The sequence below is a fragment of the Gastrolobium bilobum genome, unplaced genomic scaffold (genome assembly GCF_033153095.1).
Source record: "Gastrolobium bilobum isolate Gb01-03AN ecotype WA unplaced genomic scaffold, APGP_CSIRO_Gbil_v1 utg55787, whole genome shotgun sequence".
Taxonomy (NCBI): domain Eukaryota; kingdom Viridiplantae; phylum Streptophyta; class Magnoliopsida; order Fabales; family Fabaceae; genus Gastrolobium; species Gastrolobium bilobum.
The window spans coordinates 76,167-87,694 of NW_026896820.1; the positions used below are offsets into that span (position 1 = coordinate 76,167).

General features: G+C 33.1%; 1 protein-coding gene across 1 annotated transcript; it reads left to right on the forward strand.

Annotated features, from left to right (window-relative positions):
• On the forward strand, positions 1-2,877 carry LOC133302183 (uncharacterized). The gene is made up of 4 exons (XM_061501929.1): positions 1-42; positions 792-1,807; positions 1,887-2,750; positions 2,829-2,877. Exons 2-4 carry the CDS (start codon positions 803-805, stop codon positions 2,856-2,858), a joined length of 1,899 nt encoding a protein of 632 aa, XP_061357913.1. The 5' UTR covers positions 1-42; positions 792-802; the 3' UTR covers positions 2,859-2,877.
• Positions 2,878-11,528: the final 8,651 nt, after the last annotated feature.

The window sequence follows — 11,528 nt, forward strand, 5'->3', positions numbered from 1 at the left end:
GAAGAAAGTGAGTTGATTCCTGGGTCGAGTCATTTTTCTAAGGTTCTTTTCCTGAACTCATTCTCTCTGCATTCGTGTGCCTTTGTTGGTGTTTCTTGGTTTTGGTAAATGGGGATGAATGGTACAGTGTTTGAGTCTTTGTTCAGAAAACATAAAAAAAGAAAAATATGTTTCTTGGTCCCTGATCTTGTTGAATGAAGTGCTTTTAGTGAATTATGCTCTTAGCTCTAACTGAAAAAACTGAATATTTTGCATCTCTTTGATTGTCTGGTTTGATTTGATTGTCATGCAAGACGAAAGTAGGATCCTGCAGATTAAAAATCTTGAAGTTATTTTAAGCTTTTTTTTTGCTGGGACAATTTTTTTTCACTTATCCTTATTACCAATTCTTTGAATGACTGGTGCATGTTTTTCTTTTAAATGCATAATGCTAAAGTTGTACCATATAAATCCAATTTTCTATTGCTTACCATCGATTAACCGGTGTTTTGGGCCTCTGCTGCATTGTTTTTCTTTCAATTTTCAACTCCACTTATTGCAATTTTCTTTTATCATCAATTGTCAAATAGGAATGCAGAATTATGTCTAGTTAATTTTGTTCTCTGTGGTTCTATTCCAGAAGTTTGATATAAATTTTTCCTTGATTACTTTCTTTCATTAATTCAATTCCATGTTTCAATGCAAGATGTTCAGAACTGGCATATGAAGTAATGTCAGTTTATTGTTCTTCATCATGTTGCTGAGAATGCCCAGTTTGAGTTTCAATTTGATTTGGTTTGGGTGTTTTACAGAAACTAATTCCATGATAGTCAGAGACATAATGGAAGAAAAGCAGTTAAACTTGAATCAGCCACTTTTATCAGTAAGGCGGTTCTCATCAAAAGTGACCTCTGAAACAGATCACAAAAGGAAAACTGGTAATTCATTAGCCAGATTTCCTTCTTACAAATCAGAGTTAAAGTCAGGTCCAGTGAGGAATGCTGGAAATGTTCCTTTTATATGGGAGAAGACACCAGGAAGACCCAAGGATGAAAGCAAATTACAGACACAGGCTGTTGAGCAGCCTCCAATGACTCCAAACCCTCCACCTGGGAGGGTTTCAAAAACTAAGCAACAAGATTCTGATATAGTTTCAAAAGGTGCATCAGTTACTGAGATGAGAACTGGAAGCACTGTTTCCAATTCTAAAAGTGTTGCATCATTGGATAAAAAAGTAACAAAGCATGAAAGCTCAAAGGAGGAAATTCAGGAGAAGAAAAGTTCTGATTCAGATGATGGTGATGAGGTCTATCTAGATGCTCTTGATACACTTTCTAGGACTGAATCATTCCTCATGAGCTCTACTGTGAGTGTTTTGAGTGGATGGGATGATCAAGAGGTCCAACCATCTGGAAGTTTCTCAAGTGATCAACAAGCTCGCGATTTCATGATTGACCGATTCTTGCCTGCAGCAAAGGCAATGACATCTGAACCACCTCAATATGCTTCAAAGAAGCCACTTGTTGGACAAGAACAACAAAAACAGCTAAAGAAAGTTGTTAGTATAGAAAGGTCTCGTCCCCTTAATCAGCATAGGCCAAAAGCCTTGCCACATTACACCCAAGATATTGGTAGGGAAGGAAGCAAAAATGAAAGTGATGATTGTAGTGGATCTGAAAACTACACACCTACAGCTTGTGGCCTATTTCCTCGGTTCTGTCTTTTGAATACAATACCAGGATCAAGAATGGAGGATAAGGTTCAAAGTTCTGCAGTTCATGGAATGCAGGGTAATTCAAATGCTTCTCGCATTAAAACTACAAAAGAGGTAATAACTTTTCTCTGTCTACTTTTCTTTCATTTTTTGTTATTGTTTCACTTCAGGTGTTGTTATCTTTATTTTGTAGCATGCTAAAACTCCTTATTATAGGAAAAAGAAATTAGATTCCCTGTGTGGCTTTACAGAAGAAAAAGAGATTTTGGATTTTCATGAAAAATCTAAACATAGCACTGATCTACATGGAAGAGGTTGCAGCAAACTATTAGCCTGTGCGAGCTATGAAAGCCCTATTGTTGAGAAAACTCTATATGTAGATTCTGTACATAAGGTTAAGTCTCAAACCAATCACAGAGGGGACGGTTTTGAGTCTTTGAGAAGAGATAGTGGCATTAATAATATTCCTTCTATAGATTCTTTACTTGAGAGTAGCAATGGTATGCCAATGGAAATGACAAATCTTTCCAAGAAAATAGACTCAGAAAAGCAAGGACTGACAAAGCCTGGCAACCGAGGATGTGACTTGGATCAGGATTTGGTTGTGATTTCAAGTCCAAAAGTGGTTGAATGTAAAAAGATAGATTTGGAAAGTCAAGTGTCTAGCAGTCAAAAAAATTCTGAAGCTGATTTAAAGAGCCAACAAGCTGCCAAATTGATTCATCAAGAATCTACTTTGTGTAGCTCAAAGGTGGGTGGTGATGAGAAGATTGACTTAGAAAGCCAATGTATTATGAAGTTAGACCATCAAGAAACATCTGATACAAGTTATTTTGAGCTTCCTCTTGCCCTTCCTTCACTAAAAGCTCCATCAGAGTCTTGGCTTAAGCGTACTTTACCTACCATTACCTCAAGAAACATGCCTTCACGGTCCAACCTTGCTGCATACATTTATGCACTAAGTCAACCTGCCAAGACAGCATCACTTTATCCTAAGTGGGAAACAATTGTTAAGCCTTCTCATGTACATCATGGGCATCTGCACTTCCCTGAGGTAGTAACTTTTAGTCTCTGCATCACTTTGTGTAACTACAGATTTAGGCACTATGTGCTTAAAGTCCTTCAATTTTTTCAGGAACTACTAGCACCCATTCCAGAAGCTTGAGCATTTTGGAGAGAAGGCCTATGATAATTTGACTGCTTGCTGAAATGTGCAACATTTTCGGTAATGTGATTTTGCATCAGTGATCTGTGTTCCCATCTTCTGGTTGGTCTCCTTTTGCTTCTATATCCATGAGGTTGTACATAACTGAAACTGTAAATCACTATTGCCTTTTGTATCTTATAAAAGTTGTTTCAATAAAAAGTTGTCTGTAATTTACACCAATCTTTTAGCGAGATCTGTTCCTGTAATATGTAGGCATTCAGGCCAAAGCCTATTGACCCAAAAATAGTTGTTTTTGAAGTATAAAATAGTATATTACCCGGAAAAAAATCGGTCGGTTTGTCGAAAAAAAACTTGTTGAACCGGAAAAACATAGTTACGTACCATTTTTACTATCACGAAGCGATTGTATAGCATTATAGTCAAAAAAAAAAAATATTTATCACAACGCACCCAAAGTATTCATCCTTTCATAGTCAAAAATGAAGTATCCACATTTTGTATAAAAACTTTATTTTAAAAATAATATAGATAATAAAAACTCTTTTGCTTTATTTCTTAAGTTCCTTTCATTTTGATATAAAAAATGTGTTCTACAAATGCATTGAATTGGGAACAAATTAGATAATTACCCAAAAGAAATATAACTACACCATAGAAGTACATAAAAACACCAGAAAAAGATATACTGCAATACTTTAAATTTTCATTGGCAATTGTTCGAAATAAAAAGGACGAATACAAATAGAAGAACTTAAAACTTATCAATGTAAGAAATTAAATTAGTCTATACTACAGAAATTCTACAAAAAAAAAAAATGACTTCAAAATTTGCCTTGCAAAAATCACACGTAATCCCATTACCATCATTAACTTCATAATTTTCCCATGGGACCGTTCAATTGAAATGTTTTGCATTTTGCATTTGTTGGAATGGCAGAAATGTGAGTTATGGTTTCAAACAATTTCTTTACGCCCCCACAAGCTTCGGATAAAACATTTCACCCGCTGCGTAAATTGTTGTAAATTGTTTGTCTTATTCAGGGATCGAAAAATTTCAAATCCAAAATTTCTTTGTTTTTGATCTTCACCATTCATCAATAGCATGCAATAAACATGCTTGCTCACTATGACCTTTCAGTGCTGCAATCTTCAAGGCTTCAAGAGCCAACGCTTGCGTCTTCGAACTGGAAATTTGTTTGAAATAACTAACCAATCCTTTACGGTACAAAATGTCAGGGTTGCCACTTTCCTTGCAATGTTTTAAGAAAAATAATTGTCATTCTCTATTGAACTTTTGCTATTGATTGAAGAAAATCTCATACACTTTTCCTTAGTACACTGGTCGATTTTCATGCTCACAGTTATCCGGTATTTGATGAATAATTTTTTTTATTGGTAATCCATTCCAATGGACCTGATTCAAACTTGTCCATCGAAGCATTTTCATACACGTAATCATTTTCTGCAAGCCGAAGAAATTCTTTGCAAGTAAGTTTGATGTTGGATATATCTTCGATGGAATGAGACGCCACCTTTCTAAATATAACCAGTAATAAATTCGCTGGCAGAAAAACAACAAAATTGTTGTCGACCATCGTTGGTTAATCATTGCACGGGTAAATCAACACCTTCATCTTGCTATGAAGCTCTGAATGGTACAATGGTGGAGGTATAAACACGCAGGAACAAAAAACAAAAATGTAAACCTGTTACTTGAGAAATACCTGACATATATTAGATGAAGAGTTGAAAAATGTTTGAGTTAGTACGTTTAATAGTCTAACAAACATTTCATAGTCGAGGTTATGTGATAATATCAAAAGACCATTTATTAACTGAATTGCATAAACAAAAGTAATTGTTCACAAAATTAGAATATATATAACCATATATTTAACGCATTGTATTTAATCTCAATAATACTTCAACTCTACCAACAATAATTTGGTTAAAAATATGAAAACGTGTTGCCGAGTGGAGTGGGCCGGCTCTCAGAGCCGAGCCCATTTTTCCATCTCTAACTGTCAGCATTTTATATCAGCTATATATGTTTTCCATATTTATTCATAAAAAAAGATTCTTATAGTTGCGTCTAAATTACTATCTATATATATTTTCTATATTTGCCTTTATAGCGATTTCCTGAGGTGTGTGTATTTGTGACATATATATTAAACGAAGAGTTGACAAATATTTGAGTTAGTACGTTTAATAGTCTAACAAACATTTCACAGTTGAAGTTTTGTGGTAATATCAAAAGACCATTTATTAGCTTAATTGCATAAATAAAAAATTATTATTCATAAAATTAGAATATATATATATATAACCATATATTTAATGCATTGTATTTAATCTCAATAATACTTCAGCTCTACAACCATCAATTTGGTTAAGAATAAGAAAAAGTGGGCGAGGTGGGCTCGGCCCATTCTGCCACCTCTAACTGTTAATATTTTATATCAGCATGTATTAGGTTTTCATACTTATCCACACAAAAAAGTTCTTATACCTGCGTCTAGATTGCTATGTATCTATGTTTTCTGTAGTTATGATATATATTAGATGAAAAGTTGAAAAATATTCGAGTTGGTACATTTCATAGTTGAAGTTATGTTATGAGCTGATTTGCATAAATAAAAAAGAATTATTAATAAAATTAGAATATATATATATATATACAATCATATATTTAATCTCAATAATACTTCATCTATACCAACAATAATTTTGTTTTTTATATGAAAACGTGTTGCTGGGTGGGGCGGGCCGGCCCTCCGGGACGAGGCCAGTTTGCCACCTCTAACAGTCAGCATTTAATATCAGCTATATATGTTTTCAGTAAGAACCTGCACCGTTAAATTAGGGATTTAATTAAATAATTATGATTTTAATGAGATAATTCCATAATTGACCCTAATAATTATGAGAAGGCTTAAATAATTATGGTAAGTGATTAATAATGTTGAAAGTCGCTTTTCTGACGAAAAGTGCAGATACCGGTTCTGCTTCACGGTATACATGTGTACCGATGAAGTATCCCGAGAAATTATAATAAGTGTGGGAATATTCCTAGAATAATATATATGACTAGCAAAACAAGTTTCAAGTCAAAATAATGAGAACTGGTGCCAGAATTGATACTGGCTTTGTAAAAGCGCGTACCGAAAAGTTGCTGCAAAAAATAAAATAAAAATATGAAAAATCTTAGAAAAATGAGTAGGTTCAAAATCTCAAGTTTGAGATTAAAACGATAAGCGTAGCTATTTGCACTAATACAATGTGATTTAATTAATAGGACTATAAATAGCCTTGGGCACTTAACTCTAGGCTGATACCCTTCCTTCTCTACGTGAGTTTCAAAATTTGAGCAGCCACCTTGCCACCTTGTCTCCACCTTCCCTCTCCTTTGAAGCCTTTTGAGGCCACCATTCCTCGTGAGTTCTTCACAAAGACTCCTTGTGTGAGTGTGCCTAAGCCTTTGAGGGGCGAAAGGTGCTCCATTTCTGAGCTAGTTTCTGAGTTTGAGAGGCTTAAGGGGGTTGTGTTCTGACTTTGGTTGAGTGAAACCATTGTCATGGCAGTTTAGGCTTCAAGAAGCCATTTTTAGTGCTAAAGGGCAAAGCTTGAAGCACATTTTCGTATTTGGGGAGTGGCTGAACCATAGTGTTGTGTAGAGGACTCCCATTCTGTCTCATTTTCTGAGTTTGGAGCATTGAGGTTTACCATGATCACCTCTTTGTCATTTTGATGATTTAAGCTTGTTTAATCCTTTAAAAAGTAAAACTTGAATCATTTGAGCTAAGGACTGTGTTTCTGAGTCTATAACATGTTAATGAACATCTATTTATGGAGTCATTGGACTCCAAATCACGTTTAGACCCTTAAAAATGGAATTATGCAAAGGGCAGTTCGAGTTTCTGCATTATGTCTGATGAGTATTCGAATACTTTTCGTGAAGTATTTGAATACTTATCCCTTGGTAGTCGAATACTCCTTGCAGGAGTATTGGGATACTTTTCTAGGAAGAAAAGTATTCGGATACCATTGAATAAGTATTCGGATACTGGGTAGTATACGAATACTGTGGTATTTGTATTCGGATACCTGGTGGTATTCGGATACTAGGGGAAAAGTATTCGGATACCTTGTGGTATTCGAATACTTAAGAGAAAGTATTCGGATACTTTCTGGAGACAGGGAGTATTCGAATACTCATCGTGGAGTATTCGAATACCTCCTGCAGAATTTGCATGAAATGACTTAAAATGAGTTGGAAAGCCTTAATCACTTAATGAAATCTTGTGCAATGATTATTGATGATTAATTATTGTATAAACAGATTGCGATTGTGTTGTTTGTGGGCATTGAGCTAGTGTGAGCTTGGCTTGGATAGTTAGCTTGCGAGGTAAGTTTTCGTGTCCTCGGTTTAGCCATTGTTGGTTCCACCATGCCCCATGGGGGAATGGTTTTATGCATGGTGTGTTTTCATGTTTTGATGATTGAAATGCTTCTGAGCTGTTAAGTGTAAGGGCCTTATAATATGCATGTGTTGTTCCATCTAGACAGTAAGCCTGAGTATGTGGCGTCATACAATATGGTGATCCTGTGGGTGGGTGCAAGTGGCATCTTGTACTAAATGTGGGTAATAGACGTATATAAATCCTGCATTTCTCTGGCCAGTAGAATATCTTGACACACATGACATGATTATCTGTTGCTTTGCACTGATTTTGGAACTGATATTGTATATTGCTTTTAGAACTTATATTGCACATGTAAGGGAGCTTGGGGTGGAGAAATCCTTGAGGACCCCTTGCCTTACTGAAATTTCTGTTTAGCGATCTCACCCCACGTTTGGGGCATATATTTCAGGTTTAGGTAACCCAGGAGTTGAGACCTCTAGCGGTAGGAGGCCAGAGCTTAGTTGATTGATATGCGTGCTGATTATGCTGATGTAACTGTTTAGTGATTATGCCTTATCCATTACCTTGATGTTTGTATTGAGACCTTGTGAGTATGTTGTTTATTTGGTGAGTATGGGGATTGTCCATGCCACATTGATTTGATGATGTGTTAGTTAGATTGAGTTGTATAAACTATCAGGATCTGTCCGGTCTACGTGTTGTAGTTCCGTGACTAGAGACACATTCAGTTATCTATTTATTGAGGTATTTCAGTTAGATGTATAATTTGCAATTTATATACAGGCGATGTTTTATGAAAAAGATTAAGTAATCAACTTGGTAATATTAATGACGTCATAATTGGAAAGAAAAAGTTATTCCGCAATTTAATTAAGCGTGGCTTAATACGATGACATGTTAATAAACCAGAAATACACGGGGTGTTACATTTTCCACATAAAAAACAAGGTTCTTATAGTCGCGTCTAAATTACTATCTATATATGTTTTCTATATTTTCCTTTAAATCGATTTCTTGATTTGTGTGTATTTGTGACATATATATTAGATGAAGAGTTGACAAATATTTGAGATAGTAGTTTAATAATCTAACAAACATTTCACAGTTGAAGTTATGTGGTAATATCAAAAGACCATTTATTAGCTTAATTGCATAAGTAAAAAATAATTATTCATAAAATTAGAAAATATATATATATATATATATATATATATATATATATATATATATAACCATACATTTAATGCATTGTATTTAATCTCAATAATACTTCAGCTCTACCAACAACAATTTGTTTAAGAATATGAAAATGTGTTGCCGGACGGGGTGGGCCGACCATCAGGGCCGAGCCCATTTTGCCACCTCTAACTGTTAACATGTTATATCATCATGTAATAGGTTTTCATATTTATCCACACACAAAATTTATTATACTTGCGTTTAGATTGCTATGTATCTATGTTTTCTGTAGTTATGACATATATTATATGAAAAGTTGAATAATCTTTGAGTTAGTACGTTTAATCGTCTAACAAACATTTCATAGTTGAAGTTATGTGGTAATATCAAAAGACCATTTTTTCGTTGAATTGCATAAATAAAAAATAAATTTTCATAAAATTAGAATATATATATATATATATATATATATATATATATATATATATATATATATATATATATATAGACACACACACACATATACATATATAACCATATATTTAACGCATTGTATTTAATCTCAATAATACTTCATCTCTACCAACAATAATTTGGTTAAAAATATGAAAACGTGTTGCCGAGTGGGGTGGGTCGGCCCTCCGGCCGAACCCATTTTGTCACCTCTAACTGCCAGCATTTTATATTAGCTATATATGTTTTCCATATTTATCCATAAAAAAAAAGTTCTCATAGTTGCGTCTCAATTACTATCTATATATGTTTTCTATATTTGCTTTTAAGTCGACTTCTTGAGGTTTTTCTATATTTTGTTTAATCAAATTCCTGATAATTTCAATTTTTTCTTTATATTCTTTTCCCACCTATCAAGTTAAAAATTCAAATTTAAAAATTTTGAATTTTAAATATTAAATATATTTTCACCCAATAGACATAATAATAAATATTCTATTTGTTTAGGGCTTTTTTTAAAAAAAATCAAAAATTAAAATTTCAAATGATACAGAAAGCCATCATTAATAGCATTAAAATGTCAAACGTTTTTGTCTATCCTCATTTTTTAATCACCTCATTTTTTTATGCATTTAATTACTGGAATAGCACGAACGAATGACCTACATTAATGGTTTTCAAATAAAATTCAATCTGCTTGTTTATTTTTATTTTTTAAAGAAAATCAAAAACTAAAATTCCAAATGATACAAAAGGATATCATTAATAGCGTTAAAATTCCAAACATTTTCTTTACTATCATCGTTTTTTAATCATCTCATTTTTTTTAATGCATTTACTTGAATGACATGACTAATGATCTTCTTTGTCTTTTCAAATTCCATTCAATATGTTTGTTTAGGTTATTTTTTAAATAAAAATTCTAAATTTAAAACTGCAAACGATACAGAAAGAGATCATTAATATGATTAAGATTCCACACATTTTTTACCTACATGTTTTCTAAACATTTGTTGGTTTTTTGATAATCATGGTTTTGGTTTTCTATATATATATATATATATATATATATATATATATATATATATATATATATATAGGGTTCGCTTTTTCTGAAGTTACTGCATATAAGTTATCTGCAGTAAGCCCAATACGACGTCGTTTTGGGGGCGAAAATTATGGTGTTTTTATAATTTTAATTTATTTCAGGGTTATTATAGTCTTTATGATTATAAATTTTTAATATTTCAATCCCAAAACGACGTCATTTTAGGAGTAAATGCAGATAACTTATCTGCAGTAACTGCAGAAATATTTTTCTGATATATATATGGGATAGGTTATTCTACCTACTCTTATTCTGTCTACCTTTTCCTACCCCTTTCAACACCGTTAGATTACAATCTCATCCAACGGTGGATATCTATAGAATAGAATAAACATTTTTTCTTCTTTCTCTCTCCTCACTTCCTCGCACACCCTTTCTCTCTATACCAAGACATACCATTGATTCATTAGCTAAAAGATCTTAGGGTGTGTTTGGTATAAGAGAAATTTTTGTGTGTCCGGGAATCATGATTTCCAGTAATATAGAAAGAAATCCAATTTATCGGGAATGATATAAAAAAGTTGTTTGGTAGACGTAAATATTACTGAAAATATTTGATAATTTTACTGAGTATATGTTTGGTTGTTAGTAAAATATTACCGGTAATATATGATGTTTTTACAAAACTAACCTTAACTTTTCAAAACATATTCTTCAATGGGTATTGATGTGTGTTGGGGTATTATTGTCTTAAAAATATGTTGATCTGCTTTTCCTTCCCCCAGTAATCATGAAAATCGCCTAATTTTTGTTAATCCCAACAGTAATTTTTCTTTGCAAAATGCTTTACCGGTAAACCTTGGATATCCGAGAATTGATTTTTGATACTTCTACCAAACATGGTAATTGACGTTTACCAAAGAAGGTTTACCAGTAATTCTTGTGATACCCTTGTACCAAACACACTCTTAGCTAAAAGTATATGTACATTGATTCATTATTCCCTTAAATATGACTAATAATCACAGTCCTGTCACGGGCTAAGATAAAAGAATGGCGTAGGCTTCGATGACCAAGTTACAACATCTCGTAAGTCGATTTTATATATTCACTATTTAATTGCAAATAATTCAACCATCGCAGTAGACGCGATGCCCAAATAACCACAACAACTTATTAATTCCCTGAATCTATCCGCCAAAAAAGCATTAGAGTATGTTTCAATAAATTTTTGCAGCTTTCAATTTTTGCAGCTTCCAATAAGGAGATAGTGAAAATTTAATTGTGTTTGTAAAAATTGAATTTTTTAGTCGGATTTTAATTGATTTTTTAAAATTTTAAGCTAATTTTTTTTTAAAAAGTTACTATAACAGGAAACATTTCAAATTTCTTTAGGTGTGAACACAAAGTTGAAATAAAGTAAAAACAACTAGTTTTGACCGCTATGGTGGCCAATAAGAGTATAAATTGACTCAACCAGGTTGGATTTTGGTCTAAATACACTAGATAAAATATTTTTAGCCTGTCCCTATATTTTAGCTTGGTATAAGTGTCTCTTTG

Excerpts from the sequence above, each read along its gene's own strand:
- LOC133302183 (XM_061501929.1), top strand. The coding sequence starts at position 803 with ATGATAGTCAGAGACATAATGGAAGAAAAGCAGTTAAACTTGAATCAG. Across the intron at positions 1,808-1,886 it reads GCATTAAAACTACAAAAGAG|CATGCTAAAACTCCTTATTA; the intron begins GTAATAACTTTT and ends TTTATTTTGTAG. Across the intron at positions 2,751-2,828 it reads ATCTGCACTTCCCTGAGGTA|GAACTACTAGCACCCATTCC; the intron begins GTAACTTTTAGT and ends CAATTTTTTCAG.